Here is a 17,300-nt window from a genome sequence, read left to right as displayed (position 1 = left end):
CAACTCTTAATCAGCCCATTTCCAAACTGGTCCCTTTCACACTTTTTGTTTGAGCAATCTGTGCAGATGAGATGAAACTCATCAGACAAACAATCTATTCAGACGGGATTAGTTTTATCTGTGGACGTGGGGGTAAAGTAATTATTACCTGAGTATTTCAGTAATTTTAATCCCGTCTGAATACCATTTAGGTCATTTTTCTGGAGTGCGCGCTCCCGTTTCAGGAAAGAGTTCTGATCCTTACCTACTGTAAAACGAGCAGTAGAAATGGCCGCAGGTCATATTAATCCCATCCGAATTGAAATGTGGGGTAATATTGTGATATATCCCGGATATTTTTTTGTGGGTTTACTCGAGAATGGAGGAGCTAAAGGAGGCGTTTAGTGATGAAATATACACAATTTAAGTAAAACTTAGCAGCTAAACAAAGCACCACGTTCAGATCCACATAACAACCGTTAGGTATGCCTCCATGCTTGTTATGAACGTGTGTCATTACCATTAAACGGTTTATAATATCGGTTATAATAACTGTGCGAAGTAAAGTTTTTGCCACGTTCTCGCCCATTATCTTTTATGAAGGACTAGAAGAAAAAGACGTTGAGGGCTGTATGTTTTTGGTGGGAGGGCTGATCTCAGAACAGTTGTGACAGCCTAAACATCCACATTGTGTAGTGGATACACTACACAGTAGTTTGTGTATTGAGTAGCCCCTCCCATCTCTGCTATTTTCACGGAGATGTCTTAACCAGTGTGAATCCACCATAAACATTACTGATTTCATGGGGGAAAATTACATTACCCCAGCTCCCCATATAATACCAATCCTGTCTGAATAGGGCTAAAGAAGACTATTCCACTGCAACAGTGAAATGTATTGGAAAAATGTTGATTTCAATTCCACTTTCAAGTGCAGCAATTATATTTTGACTTCTTAGTTGAATTTCCTATTTCCAATTTGCACATTAAATGTGTGTTTACAATGTTTCCATTTTTCCACGTCAGTGCAGTGTGTTTTATACATTAGAAGATGTGGTTTGAGTGAAATGAATCAGTGAATGGCCCTGTGAAGGACTAGCGCCCCCTTCAGGGTGTATTCCCGCCTTGCGCCCAATGATTCCAGGTAGGTTCTGGACCCCCGCGACCCTAAATTGGATAAGCGGTTACAGATAATGAATGAATGAATGAATAATCAGTGAATGCCTTCACTAAACATTTTCACTTTTAAACTGCAGTGTTCTAAAAGACTGTCTCAAAGGAGCAGATTAAGTCAGCCAGGATTTCTTATGTCATAGACCTGAGGGACTGATCCCGTCAACTTGTGGGGCAAGGTTTTCAAGGTGCATGCGTTTGGTGGACGGATGGATGGAGAGAGATGTGTAGGTCAATTTTCATATATCAGAGGTATAGACTAGCTACTTGAAGACAGCAGATGGCATGTTTTTTCTTCTTGAAAACAACTTTTAAATTGTTATATATTCTGAAATGATGAAGTGAAGACTTTAATAAAGAATATATATATATATAAATAACTGTTTGTGTTCTCTTAATATTTTTGTGTTCTCATCTGTTGCTGGCGGCATGTCTTTCTCTGTCGTCAGATGATGGTCGGAATGTGGATGTATTTATAATGACGGTAGGGTACGTGATGTTGATACATGACCAAGTTAACAGGTAAAGTCTGTTGTGTTTTGGATCTTTGGGCCACCATACAGCGTCCCGTTGGCTTCTCAGCCATCCCAACAAAGAAACGCTTTTCCGCTGTGTGGGACGCAGCCACAGGCTGAAGAGCAAACATGGTGCTCATGAATCATGTTTAATGTGGTAATGCCCTTTAATGCCGCTACCATTCCCACCACATTCACCACAAAACAGCCCAGCAGCGTAAAGTGTAATCAGGGTCAGTCTTCTGGGAGGGAAATCCCTTTTCTCTGGTGAATTTAGGTTTTTATTATTGAAACGTGCTGCTGCTGCTGTGACCACAGCGCTGGGCTCGTTTGCGCATTCTGGGTTTATGGTGTCTCGGGAGCGCGCTCCTGGCTCTGTGCGCGCTCCCGCGATTAGTGAACTGAAGTGAGAGCAGCAGCGCAGTCTGTGTGAGCGCGCCGCCGCGGTGACAGAGAGGAGCCAGTTCACACAACGAGGGTTTTATTTTGGTGGTCGGGAAAGAGTGTGTTTTCTCTCTCTCTCACACACAGAGGTAAGACATTTCTCTTATCCTTTCTGTAAAACGCATTGCTTGGTTCTGAGCTTCTGTGCTACAGAGAGGAAAGTTTGTGGTGTTCACTTGCACGAATGTCGACTGAAAGCGAATGCTGCTGGCTGTTACCTTCATACACAAGTGCATTATAGTCCCAAAATCATCCAGCACACTGCTCTCTTAGATTCAGCTTAACAGAACTTTTTAACAGCAACTTCACAAACACACAGTTTGTTGCAAAAGTAGCCTGTAGTAAACCAAAGTTTTGGGAATTAAACAGTGTGTTCATCACTATTATATATAGCAGCTTTCTGTGATGCAGGTTTCAGTAGCTACAAAAATCCTTCTTAAAATCTGGTTCTTATCAACACCACTGGTACAATTCTGGTTCTCAAAAATGAATGATTTAATACAGGGCAAATCAGAATTGTCTAGTATAAACATTGTATTATGCAGACTTTTTAGAAAATCTGCTCCAACATTAACTTTAAAGAAAAACTGTCTTTTGAAATGTATTTTGTGTGGCAAACATTGTATTTCTCCATTTAATAGCATATGCTCTCTTATTTACAGGTCTGCTGGATGATGGCATGATGAACAGATTTCCTGGGGGCAGCATGAGGATCCGTCCCATCTTCACTCTCGTCCTTTTTCACCTGTTTTCCTGCTGGGGACAGCTTCAAGAACCTCAATTTTCAGTCTTTCAGTTTACGAGCTCTAGCTACAATGCCACCATTTACGAGAACTCAGCAGCCCGCTCTTATGTTAGGAGCGAAGTCAAAATGGGCATTGTTCTGCCACAGTCCACTTCAAGGGACATCAGATACTTCATTGAATCAGGCGACGATGAGGGACTCTTTCAGGCAGAGGAGTATGTTCTCGGAGACTTCTGTTTTCTGCGCATACGGACTAATGGTGGAAGCTCTGCCATTTTAAATCGTGAGGTACAAGACAACTATACGTTAGGCATTAGAGCTTTGGACACAGATGGTCTGGAGGCATCTACTAAAGTCAATGTGCAGATTATGGACATGAATGACCTTCGACCTTTATTCTCTCCCACCACTTATACTATTACTGTCCCAGAAAGCAGCCCATTGGGATCCAGTGTTGCCCAAGTCACTGCTACTGATGCTGATATAGGCTCCAATGGTGAATTCTATTATTTTTTCAGGGACGTAGTGGAGCACTTTGCTGTCCATCCGACCAGTGGGGTTATATTTCTCACAGCCAAACCAAACGCAGATGAGATTAAAAGGTTTGACCTTGAGGTGTTGGCTGTTGACCGTGGAATGAAGGTTTATGGAAATAATGGCGTAAGCAGCACAGCAAAACTAGTGATCAGTATTGTACGCATAAACAAATATTCACCCACTCTAAATGCATTCGCACTTGTCCCATCATTACTGGACAAAGAGCCAGTCTATGCAGTGGTCACTGTGGAGGATCTGGATGAAGGGCAGAATGGGGAAATCGAGTGGGTTGCAATCATTGCCGGTGACCCACTGGAACAGTTTGTTCTCGACAGAGCACCACTTGGCAATGAGTACAGATTAAAAATGTCTGAACCCGTAGACTGGAATACATTTCCATATGGCAGCAATCTCACCTTCCAAGCTAAAGACAGAGGTACACCTCCAAAGTTCTCCAATACTCAGGTAGTCCAACTCTTGGTTAAAAAGCCACCTTCTGTGCTGGCAAGATTTGAGAAAGACATTTACATAGCTACAGTTAATGAGATTGCTCCTCCTGGGACCATCATACTGACTGTTGGAATCTCTCCCAAGCCGCGATCTGTCAACTATGGCCTAAGCCTCACCTCTCATTCCATTTATTTCAGTATTAACACTTTTACTGGTGCCATCTCGACTGCAAGGCAGCTTACCATGCTTGGTCAGCAACTTTTTGAGCTTGAGGTGTCAGAGGCTATGAGTGGTCTGAGAGCAAGGGTGCTGATCAATGTGGAGGATGCTAATGATAATATCCCTACTTTTACCCAAGTCTCATATGAAGCATCTGTCAACGAGAGTGCTCCGATCGGTACCGTTGTTCTTGTCATATCAGCTGTGGATGACGACAAAGGGGAAAATGGGCGCTTAACATACAGTATAGCTAGCCTTCAGGCTCTGCCATTCACCATTGACCAAAATACAGGGGAACTGAAAACCTCTAAAGAACTGGATTTTGAGTCATCTTTAGAAACCTATGTTTTTCCAGTCCGGGCCTCTGACTGGGGCCTACCTTATAGACGAGAAAGTGAAGTAAATGTCACGGTACGAATTCTGAACGTCAATGACAACCCACCACTTTTTGAGCGTGTATCATGTAAAGGAATGATTGCTCGGGATCTCCCTGTAGGGCAGACAATCATTACTATGTCTGCCATAGACATAGATGAGCTTGGCTTGGTACGATATATTATACTATCTGGAAATGAGCAAGACCTCTTTAGCCTTAAACCTGACTCAGGGATGCTGTCCCTGAGGAGGTCTCTGATTGGGGCTAATATTAAAAATGGAGTGTTTAGCCTGAAAATAGCAGCAACAGATGGAGAGATTTTCTCAGAGGCCACCTTTGTCAACGTATCTGTTGTGAGAGGGAGAATCCCATCTAAGAGTTTTAACTGTAAGGACACAAAAGTGGCACAAAAACTAGCTGAGAAGCTCCTCAAAAAAGCCAGCGCCATTGGCAAATCAAAAGTTGAAGAGGTCTACACAGATGTGTATTCTATTAACCGGCAGACTCCTCAGTTTGAAGCTTTTCCCTCTGATATCGTAGTTCGTGAGGATTTGCCAGTCGGATCCAGTGTTATTAAAGTGAACACCAACGATGGGGACACAGGCTTCAATGGTCGGATTCTCTATGTCATATCAGATGGAAATACTGACAGCTGTTTCAATATTGATATGGAAAGTGGACTTCTCTATATCTATCAGCCTATGGATCGTGAGAGTTCAGACCGTTACCTTCTTAATGTAACTATATATGACATGGGTCTACCGCAGAAGTCAAACTGGAGGCTATTAACTGTGAATGTTGATGATGTGAACGATAACAGTCCTCAGTTCACTCTGGAGAGCTACACTGCAGTTGTGCTTGAGAACACAGCCATTGGCACTGAGGTGATTGAGATCACAGCTTCAGATCTAGACCTTGGTCAGAATGGTGAAATCTCCTACAGTTTGTTAACCAACAGTCCCCTTTTTGGTATTAACAGTGCCACTGGATGGGTCTATGTTGCTGGCCAACTGGACAGAGAATCAATGCCAGATATTACTCTGAAAATCGAAGGCAGGGACAAAGCAGAGCGAGGGAATCAAAAGTTCTCAGTAACGACTTTAAAGGTCTACCTTGGAGACACGAATGACTGTCCTCCAATGTTTATTCCTAAGAGTTACAGCTGCTCTGTACTTGAGGATCTTCCTGCAGGCACTGTGATCACCTGGCTGCAAACACAGGACCCTGACTCTGGCCCTGGCGGGAGAGTGAAATATTCTCTGGTTGACGACTTCAATGGGACGTTTCTTATTAATGTGGAGAGTGGAGCCATCAGGGTGGCCAAGGAACTGGACTTTGAGAAGCAACAATTTTACAATCTCTCTGTGGTTGCTGAGGATTGTGGGCTGCCCGTTCAACTTCAGTCCTCTTCTTATGTGGAAGTGGAGGTGGTTGATGTTAATGAGAACCTCAACGAGCCTTACTTCTCTGAGTTCGCGGTGAGAGCTACTGTTAAGGAGAACTCTCGACTTGGTACAAGTGTTGTTCAAGTCACGGCTAATGATGACGACAAGGGCAGGGATGGCGTAATAAGATACTCTATCAAAGCGGGAAGTGGCCTTGGCAGGTTCTCCATTGACGAGGAGACTGGTATGTGTTTAATCATTCTGATATCAGTGCAGCACCTCTTCTGGTGAAGGTGAAGATGTTCAAACCCCCTTATACCTGTAGATCATACATCATTCACCATACACAGGACATCAGTAATTAGAATGATAGATTAATGCTAGCGCTTTTATTATATGGCGGTGCAGCATTTATTATATATTTCCCTCATATCAGGTCTTTAAAAGGAAAGGATAAACCCACCCTAGTGAAGAAATTCCACTGATTTTAAAACATTGCCGCATAATTCATAATTCAACATTTTGATGTGAAACTCTGTGAGTTATAAGTAATGCAGATAATTTTAAAATAAACTAAATTTCAGAAAGACGTATTTAGGTAGATTAACACACTTCATGTGCAGCTTTATTATATAATGCATTTTTAGTCTATCTTCAGATTTAGAAGACAATGGTGTCAAAATACATTTCTGGGTAGTGGTTATTAATAATAATGCTTCAAACATCTGTGTTTGAGAAACTTGGGATCAGATTAATATGTTTTAATATTATGCAGTGTATAAGTCATAGAACCTAGATGAGCTCTTTGGGTTTTAAATATAATCTTGGTAATTTAAAAAAAATTGTCTTTATACACACAGCATATTCCTATGTGATTAATAGCTTTAAAAATGATTTAGCCCATTTCAGGACATTTCTTTGTTGAAGAGCTTTTTTCCCCTCTTCAGACTGCTTTGCATGACTCTACATATTAATGACCCTATGCATAAACCCTGAACCACGAGGCAACTGGATAAGTTCACTGACAGTGCGACTAAAGCAGGATGATAAAGCCATTGTCATATTTTTATAAAAAAAAAACGATCTATGTACTAGCTAGGTTGTTTCTGTATTATTTACCTTGGCAGTACATTTGAGGTGGATAGGGTGAAATTACCTTTGTGAGCTATCAGACCGGGCTACTGACCTAGAAAGTAAGATCTGACCTCTGTGGTGTAAGAAGCAATGTTCTCAAAAGACACTTTGTGGTTTCTGTTCACTTTGTGCTAGTACGTTTTGTGTGTGGGATTTAATCTCTGGCGTAGAATGCAGGTTCAGCAGAACACAGTGTGGGGGAAGTGAAAGAATGAGGGGAGACAAAACAAATAAATAAACAAACAAACAAACAAAAAAATCCCCAAATTACTGACATGACATGTCGAGCAGCAGCCTGACCATTAATTACAGCTAATTACTATTGATCAGGTGACTGGGGCGCTGCAGTGGGACAAGAGTGCAGCCACTGCTCATCACATGTCGACTAATTAGGTTGAGTGTGTTAATCATGCAGTGGTTTAAGCCATAATGAGTGCAGCCGGTCATGTCAGAGCTGCGTATGAGGATGGATTTTCCACCGAGGATCAAAACGCCCTATCGGCATCTACAAGGGTAAGGGCTGAGCGTTAGGCCTGGCCTGTGCTCTGGAGTATTTTACTCTTTCATCTTCAAAGTCAGCGCACCCTGGCAGCTGAGGACAGTGGCTTTTGCTTTGGTCACCCACCGCTGATCTGCCCACCAGCTTCCATTTAGCTGCCACGATGAGTGGCTTGTTGTGACTTCCTGTCACTCTGGCTGTATTCTGGAGTCGTTTGATAGAGTGAAATCTGCACTTTGTTCATGCAATAGATGTGGAATCAAAGGCACCCGGCTTCCCTCGGACCCTTTTCTCCCGACTCCTGCCTGAGATGTGTTTGATAGCAGTGCTGTACATGTTAAAGCGATTTAGCAATAGGAACTCCCTCCGTTCAAGTGCCACAATGAACTAAAAAGATGGATGGGATTTATAAAGGGCTTATCTGCGCTCCGCTTCTCTGCTTTGAGGGACCATTTGGTATTCTCGCTAGGACTTTGAGAAATAAATCAAAGCGCATTCTCGCTCCGATTGCTGTCAAGAAACAGGTTCAGCTCTAATTCACTTCTGAGTTCTGGCCCTTTTTACTCCTGAGACGTGTTAAGTCCTCTATATCAAAATCTTTTATATCAAAAGCCCATAAGCACAGCACGTCTTTACGAATGGAATAATCTCATCACTTTTGCCCTTTCCTTTTTTTCGTTTCCTTTTTTTTTTTTTTTTTGTGTGTGTGTGTTGGGGGGCAGGAGTGTTTGTGTGCACTGAGGGGAGCAGAGAATCGTTACCACAAGCTCCAATCTCCTTCTGGACGATTGAACTTTAATTATAATTCCAAGCGGACTGCTGGAGGTCCTGCATGGCATGTGCATGTGAAAAGGGAGGACAACGGTGTCCCAGCAGAGGTGCAGACATGACTTAGAACTGCGAGGCTGATGCAGGCGTTTTTGCAGAAACTGTAGCGTTCTTTAACATTCACAGGGCATGGCTGCAATGAGAAGTGTTGCTTGCAAGTGGAGAAGCCAATTGGGACGAGTGATTGAAGTGCCCTTGATCGCATGTGCTGAAATGAAGGATGACTAAGATGATTTCATTTTGACTTTCAAAATCGGAAAGAAAGCATGAATTCTTGATGATGTGTTCCTCTGCATGTAAATTAAACATGATTTTATGAAATATGCAAATAAAATGTTGAGAACAAACCGCAAAGAATGAAGTGACAAAACACGGAAATTGATTTGTGTTTCCCAGACTGGTGACGGTTTTTCAGAATCCGAGGATAGGAGGTCATGAAAATGCAAATACCAAAATGTACAAAACGGTTGTTTACTTATCAACAGAGAGAGCGTTAAACAGATGTGTTTACAGCTGTTGTCATGGGGGTCACAGACTAAAGACGGTATAGTCTATGTCACAAATTTTCTGCTTACGCCACCACAGTCCCTGCTCCCCAGACTCGGACCAGCAGTGAAATATTTTAGTACCTATATTTACCTTTATAAAAAAAGGGGAAAAAGGTACATTGAATAATTAGTAAGCAAAGTTTTGTATGCAAAACACGAGTGTACAGCTATCTGCCTGTGGTCAGCCTTATGGTCAGTATAACTATGATGCTGTGTATACGATAGTCTTGTTTGTCTCAGTATTATTCATCATGTGATCTAAAAGACCATTTTAAATCTATTTTGAAAAAAAAAAAAAAAAAAAAAAAACGAACATTTTTCCAAAACATTCCAAATTCCTAATCATGCCCCTACAACTGTAGGAGGAGAGAGAGAACTGTAAGAACGTAGAATGTAGCTCCTGCTTTAAGGCTGGAAACCCCCTTAATGAAAAGAGATAAGACTGAGAGAGGACTTGCAGCAGGGAATAGATGGGGTGCTGGTGGGGTGCAAATATTTCATCACAAGAAACGAAAAGATAGGAAGGAATTGGGGCTTTAGACATGGTCCTCCTCAGAAACTTTAGCTATTTCATTAACTCCATTTCCACTGCTGACCAGGTTATTTTGGGTATTTGGGTAAGTGTTCTCAAACAGTGACCCCAGCATAGTATTGAATTGATTGTATTTCTATGCCTCAGACATAATAATGTCCTTACTATGAGAATGAGCCAAAAATATTCAGGTCAGACAATGACCGCTGATGAAGGACTAAAGATGACTAACACAAATTATGCAATAACAATGAGCTATAGCCTCTGACTGTACACCTACTGGCATCTCAATGTTCAGTTTTCACAACTGAGGGCTATGAATTTACTGAAATACGTACATTGGGGGGAAACAAGTATTCATCACAAATTAAAATGGGGCTTTTAGAGATCATTATTTACAGGCAATTTTAGTATCTCTATGGTAAGAAGGAATTGTTATTTTAGGGGCATTATGGCTCAGTCCTCTCTGATTCTTTATGATTTCAAGGGCCTCCCTGATGGATTAGCATTTTTAAAATCCTATTTAATTTTCAATGCGATTTAATTGAGGGGATTTACTAGACCATGCAAACACTTGCTCCTTCTATTTTTTTTTGTGTCAACCCGTCTTGAGTCATTTTGGCAGTATGTTTGGGGTTGTTGCCTTGTTAAAACATCTATCTGTCCCTAGATTCAGGTTCATAATTAAATAAAATTCTCTTTTAATATGTTTTAATTTCATTATTTTGTTGGCTCCATTCATATTAGTTTCAGTGACCGATAACGTTCCAATGTCATTTGCAAAGATGCAGCCATAGCAAAATGCTCCCACCTCCATACATCTGTGGGGTGTGCTTATTTTGCCAACCATAACAAACTGATTTTTCTGATTTGTCTAATTTTAGAAGTGTATTCCTGTGCTTCTTTTTACCAGGTGAGTTTTGAATGTAGTGTGGGAACAGAGCTGATCCAGGTGAAATTTATGGCTTATTGTTCTCAGTTTTATTTATTTATTGCTATTTTCAGGTTGTCCTGCATCTTTTCAAGTGAATGCTTGATTCTCTATTACTTTCCCTATCATTAATCAATACTTGGTTTGTGATATCGTTTGTGGTGCACTGGTCTTGGTAAAATGAATTGTGGCTCCAGTAAATTTCACCTTAATATGGGGCATGGTGGTGCAGCAGGTAGTGTCACAGTCACACAGTTGGTTGTGGGTTCAAGTCCCACTCCGAGTGACTGTCTGTGAGGAGTTTGGTGTGTTCTCCCCGTGTCCGCATGGGTTTCCTCCGAGTGCTCAGGTTTCTTCCCACAGTCCAAAAACAAGCGTTGGTAGTTACTCAGAAGTGTACATAGGTGTGAGTTTGTGTCGCCCTGTGAAGGAATGGCGCCCCCTCCAGGGTGTGTTCCTGCCTGTGATTCCAGGTAGGCTCTGGACCCACCATGACCCTGAACTGGATAAGCAGTTACAGACAATGAATGTATTAAAAATATGTTTAATGTCTTTAAGTTGTTTAATATTTCCAATTTCTAATCATTGTAATATTGGCCCTGACATGAGAACATACTTGCGGTTAGTATCTAGAAACAGAGTACTTTTCAAAATGTACATTTGAAAAGACATTGTGTGCAAATTTCAGGCAGTTGAAGTATATCAAATAACTAAAAACCACAGTGTCTTATTTTTTTTGTCTTTATCTCAGACACTTTTCTCATAGTAACTGACAGTCCGCAGTAAAAAATTTCCATGTAGCTTATATTAATGCAATGCATATAATAACACAGACATTTGGAAAATACAGACATACTATGATGACTCTATTAAAGGGAGATCAAAAGGCAATAAAGTGCTGATAACATGCAAGGAGAGATCTGCTGCAATGAGAGCATGGGTTAAGTCTTAAAGATTACTGTTAGGCCTCTGTTCTGATGGAGACCTTTGTGATTCTCATGTTCCATGAACAGAGAGTTTAGAGGGAGCACTCGTCCGGTCGTGTGTGAAAGGAAATGTGTGTGAATTGGCACTTTTTGCTAGTGTGAGCTGACCCGTCACCTGTCACTCTTTGTTAAGTCTCTAGGAAAATGATTTTTTGCCTTGAATGTCGCTGTCATTTTTTATTTTTTTTGTTTGTTTGTTTTTTTATTTTGTTTTTTTGCCTTTCTTATTGCGTTTTCCTGGTGAGTGTTTGTGTGCATCTGGCCTGTGCTTTGTCCTCTGGCGTTTCATACCTTCTGCAGAAGCTTTTTAGATTTTAGTTTTTTTAGTCTGAGACTGTGCTGTGTGACCTGTGTGCCTGAGTTTCTTTTTCTTTTTTATTTATTTTTTACTTCCCTTTCCCCCAATCCCTCTCTCTCTCTGCTCATGGTGGCTGTGTATAGTCAGACTCCCTGAGGCAGCGCTTTCTTGGCTGAGTGCTGCCAAAGTCTGTTCCATGGTGTGGGCTATAGGCAATGGTCAAACTGTTAAAGGGGACTGGCGGGTTCAGATGATCATGTGTGCATGTGGGTGTGGGGCATTGATTACGAACTCTACATTTATTTAATTCTTTAGTGCTTCCCTTTCAAATGCCTTCCACCGTATGCGGTGATGAGACTGCCTATTAGTTTAAGTACAAAAAAGTATAAGCTCTTTATCAAATATTTTATGTTTTAACAAGACTTAATGGGGCTGTATTTCTCCTGCCCATTTATAACATTTGGTGTGGTTTTATTGAATTAAGTAATTAATGAATCATTTTTACATGACCTTCCTCCAATTTTACATTTAGCCATTTTATGTCAGAATGAATGGGCAGACTGCTGAACACCATGGTTGTACACTATATGACACACATTCCTTGGCATATGCTCATACAACATTTGTTATGACAAATAGTTTGTGGGCCCCTCCCCCAAACCCCCCTTTACTTCAGTTAAATTCTACTTTTCAGGGAAGAGGTTAGATTTAATGCTGGACTATTTCTGTGAAGATTAGATGACATTGAGCAACAAGAGCTTTAGTGAGGTCAGTTACTGATGTAGGAAGATTAGTTTTGGATCACAAAATCCATTCCACAGCCAAGTGGCTTTATATACTTCTGCCCAAAGTTTGGCATTCAGTGTTGTAATCAGAGCATCTTATTCTATTGGTCATTGCTTTTCTATATATTATAAGAACATTGTGCAGCGCCTGGCACAACAGCTACTGTCGCTGTCACACAGCTCCAGGGTCTTAGTGTTTTGGGTTCAAGCCCCACTCTGGGTGACTGTCTATGAGGAGTTTGGTGTGTCCTCCCAGTATTTATGTGTGTTTCGTCCGGGTTCTCTGGTTTCTTCTCACAGTCCAAAAACACAGGTCAGTAGGTGGATTGACTACTAAAGTGTCAAATAGGTGTGAGTGAATGTGTGAGTGTGTGTTACCCTGTGGAGGACTGGTGCCCCCTCCAGGGTGTGTTCCCGCATTGCTCCCAGTGATTCTGGTAGGCTCTGTATCCACAGTGACCCTGAACTGGATAAGCGGTTACAGGTAATGAATAAATGAATGAGTGTTCACAGAGTTGAACTTCTATTCACACTAAAGTCATAAGGAAATAATCAGCCAAATACACTACACTATTTTACAAAGCTGTTTTCATCACAATCTTTCAAGACTTTAGATATCCGGAGAGGTTGGGGAGTGTTTGGGTGGTTCTAGTATGTAAATTCACATTATCCAAAATCCACAAGTTTATCCAAAAATGATCAATGGTTATATTTTATGCACATGTTGCCATGTTTTGTTTTACTTTGCAAAAATGTTGTAGAAAGGCTAAAGAATACAGGACATCATTTGTTATTGAAGGCCACGTCATGGAATGTCACATGTCACATAGCGATTATAACATGATCATATCAGGGCACATTTCATTACAGTGTGTCCCATTATAGTGATGCAAATGGGTATTGAAAGTGGGAGGCATGATATTTTTCAAGGGGGGTGGCATTCCCTTGTATAAACCAAATTGAGCCCACGCTATAAGGGGAGGGAGCGTTGTCCAATCGACCGCACACTGAAGTGGGTCACTCTGTCAGCAGCTCGCCAGCCTGGCAGTGCTCATATTCACGCCGGGGTGAAAGTGGCGCAGCATCGAAAAGGCCCTAATCACAGAATGGCAGAGGCAGCACTTCGGTCAGGAACGATTAGAGGTTCTACTCTGAAGACCTGAAGGTCGTCCAGTCCCTGAGAGTGGCGCCGTGGTGCTGTGAGCCCTGCGGCGAGAAAGCTCTCCACTCCAGCTGATCTCCTCCAAACTTAGCGGTGTAACAGCCTGCACCGCATCCAATCCGTCACTTCAGATTGGAGACCACCCGTTCAAAAATCTGCCCATTCAGCAGCAGAACATGTCCCTGGCAGAATATCACCCCTCCTCAACAAACAGAAAACCAGAAGCTCCCTGCATTTATGAAGCCTTCACTAGACTTTCGTAAGATGCCAACGGACATATTTGTATTGTATTTTAATAGTTCTGTTGTGGGTATTGTTGTACATTTTTCACAAAACTTTCTCAATTTTTACACAAGCTTGCTCACATGCTCACTAGGTTTAATTAGTGGTATGCAAAAACATTTCTGAAACAATATTGCTTCATAAGGCCAGGTTTGTAAAGCATTACACATCATTTGATAAGAACAAAGTGAACATTAACACAGTTTGTCAAGATTTAGGTCTAAAATGGCCTTATAATGTGTTTAATGTCATGTAAAGCTCTTGTTTTATACACAGCATGTGTGTAGTTATACCTGTATTTATAACAGTGTTTATACACACTTATGCCAGACATTGAGTTATGTGTAAGCCTGATAAAGCCTGATAAATACAGGACTTATATGAAGTTTTACCAAACTCATTTATCATGAACCCATTTCTGCATGTCTCTCATTATCCTGAATTCAATAATTGATTAGAGATCTTATTTATATATTTTAGTATTATGTGAGAGGGGGGATTTTATGCTTCGCAGGGAATGGTGCGATAGTGTGAGAGTGCTTGTTCTGATGTTAAGAGCTGCAAAGTGAGCAATTTTCTTCCCATTGCTGGAGGTTGTTTTCGGTAGCCTGGGTGGTTGGGTAAATTTCCCCAGAGAAAGTGCTCGGAGAAATTTCACTTTTCAGATGGGCCTGTGCGGCAATGGTAATGAAACACTAAAGGATTTAGTGGCTTTTTGTAACCAAGTGTGTGCTTCAAAGAATGTACACAATTCTATCCCCCAAAATCTAAAGCATATTAGATTGTCACAAAGTGTGATTTATTGTGGGACTTTATTCTTTTGACGTTCTAACAGATCGTGGAGCAGGAGGGGATAGCTTGAATTATGAACGCTTGAACGCCAGGCTCTCCGTTGTTCCCAGTTGATTACAGACTGACAGAAATGCAAACCTAAAGCTCAATTTACACAACCCTTTGCAACAGCTGCCAAACCTAAATAATAAACCCTGCAAATCTGTATCAGCCCAGCAACAGTACTCTGGGTGCTATATTTGTCATCTTGATGCTGCCTGTGATGGAGAGTAGTAGGTTACTCTGAAGCACCTGGTCTATAACCGTGTGTACACTTAGTAAATAAAGTGTGAAAAGGCTAATGAGATTTAAAGAGCTTTGAAAATATTGTGTTCCTTTGGGGATCTCTGCAGTTTGGATTAAAATAATAGCCTAAGGCTAATGCTGAACGGAAGCTAGTTATCAATTAGCATCTGTTTTGACCAGCAACAGGACTCTGGGCCCATTATTTGTCATTTTGACACTATAGATTTTTACCAATCTGTGGTGGAGAGTAGTAGGCTTGTCAGAAGCAGCTACTCTTTAACTATACAATCAATCTAGCTAACACTTGTACTAATGAGACTAGCTTTTGCCTTGGGATTTGTGTAGTGTTAAGGAATGCCATGTGGATAATATTGTTTTTTTTTTCCCTTTATGTTCAACAAAGAAATATAAATTGTGCATCATCAACAAATCTTGTAATTTCACCAAGGTTATTCAGACTTTTCGTTTTCTTTTTTTTTTAAATTCAGGTCCAGAAAGTAGAAAAAATAAACTTTTAACAGCCTTGACATCTCTTCATCTGCATTGTCCTGTTCTGTTTTGCAGTGGGTTTGGCCCTACCCAGAATCACTGGACTCGAGGGGAACACACCATGGTTGGGGTGTCAGTACATCACAGGGCTTCACACACTCAAACATTCACTCATACTCACACATATGGACAATTCTGAGTAGCCAATCTGCCCACCACCACATGTTTTTGGAGAGAGGGAGGAAATCCATGCAGACACAGGGAAAACACAAGAAACTCTTCATAGACAGTGGCATGAGGTGGTATTTTAGCTCACAACCCCAGGACCCTGGAGCTGTGTGACCTGCCACCAGTAACCTTGGAACATGTAGATTAGTCATTATTATTTTAAAAAAAATACGTGCTTCAGTTTTCAGAAAGAAGGTCAGTGTGAAATCACAATGCATTTTACCTTCATACCATGAATTATTTTATTAGGTAGTGTAGTGGGAGTGCCAATTTCTCTGCTCTCTGGTGATCACTGACATAATCAGATAGGTGTTGTTCTAGAAGTGTGTGAAAGTTCCTAAGTTAAAAGATAAAATTCAATCTGAATTGCACAGTGGTGCAACAAGGGTTGTGGGTTCGAGCCCCACTCCGGGTGACCTCCCCATGTTCTCTCCATGTCCACAAGGGTTTCCTCCTGGTACTCCGGTTTTATCCCATGGTCCAAAAACACACGTTGGTAGGTGGATTAGCGACTCAAAAGTGTACATAGTTGTGAGTTTGTGTTGCACTGTTCCCACCTTGCTCCTAGTGATTCTATGTGGGCTCCGGACCCACCATGACCCTGAACTGGATAAGCGGTTACGGACAATGAAGGAATGAATGAAAAAAAAATTTGATTAATGTGCATAATATGTCCAGGGACATGTTCTAACAAGGTAAAGTTAAGGTCAATTTTAGGTTGATTGTAACAGCTTACTTTTTCATTATATTGTAGCAATTTGTCAGATTAATAGAATCCTATGTTCTTCTTTGACAGGGGTCATCTACACCACCAGTGTTCTGGACTGCGAATTGCAGGACTCTTACTGGCTTACAGTTTATGCCACTGACCGAGGGGCGGTGCCACGTTCTGCCTCTGCTGAAGTGTTTGTCCAGGTGGAGGATGTCAACGATAACGCCCCATTGATTTCTGACCCCGTCTATCACCCCTACGTGATGGAAAATTCTCCCAAAGATGTGTCTGTGGTCCGTGTCCAGGCTCAAGACCCTGATAAAACATCCTCAGCTAATCGGCTCACTTACCGCATCACGGCTGGAAACCCACAGAACTTCTTCACCATTAATTCCAAAACAGGTGAGAGAGGGATTCTTGGTTTGATCATTTGTGTTTCTTTGAGAAATATCCATAAAGCTTCAGTTCTCCAGTAGACCAGTAGAGAACAGGGATGATCATTTAGCTGGATAATGTTAGCTGGATTTATGGACTGACAAATATAAATGTTTCAAATCTTTTAAAAATAAGACTTTAACTTCTATGCGAGATTGCATGGTGTGATGGGGGAGATGTGGGTAGTTAGAAAAAGAATGTGCTTCTTTTGGAGGATAATTGTGTACATTTATACATACATATGAATACAAGGACCAAACTAACAATAGAGCCACACCTTTTGGTTCCATAAAGATCTTTTCAGTGGGTGATTATTTGAGTCAGAAGAATGTAAAGAACCTCAGCATGCGCTCTGAGTGGTGCAATTCTTTTGTTCATTCCTTCAAGAAAAATAATTGGCCTTGAGTGATGGTATAACTGCCTGTGAAACTATCTGTTTTGAGCAAATATTATCAGTCTCTTTGAAGCATGTTGATCCTTGCAGTTGCGCTTTGTTAACAGCAGTTTGAGAAATTCTACTGGCTCTTATCTCATGTCTCAGTGGAAGCGTG

General features: G+C 41.3%; 1 protein-coding gene across 1 annotated transcript in view; it reads left to right on the top strand.

Annotated features, from left to right (window-relative positions):
* Positions 1-2,117: 2,117 nt before the first annotated feature.
* Positions 2,118-17,300, top strand: part of LOC136675188 (protocadherin Fat 3) — a 104,057-nt gene continuing 88,874 nt past the window's right edge. Inside the window, exons 1-3 of the mRNA XM_066651615.1 lie at positions 2,118-2,200; positions 2,774-6,067; positions 16,399-16,716. Coding sequence (XP_066507712.1) covers positions 2,791-6,067; positions 16,399-16,716 — 3,595 coding nt within the window. The 5' untranslated portion in view covers positions 2,118-2,200; positions 2,774-2,790. The remainder of the gene's footprint in view (positions 2,201-2,773; positions 6,068-16,398; positions 16,717-17,300) is intronic.

This window comes from Hoplias malabaricus, chromosome 18, assembly GCF_029633855.1.
Source record: "Hoplias malabaricus isolate fHopMal1 chromosome 18, fHopMal1.hap1, whole genome shotgun sequence".
NCBI lineage: Eukaryota > Metazoa > Chordata > Actinopteri > Characiformes > Erythrinidae > Hoplias > Hoplias malabaricus.
This window is presented reverse-complemented; position numbering and strand designations above follow the sequence as displayed.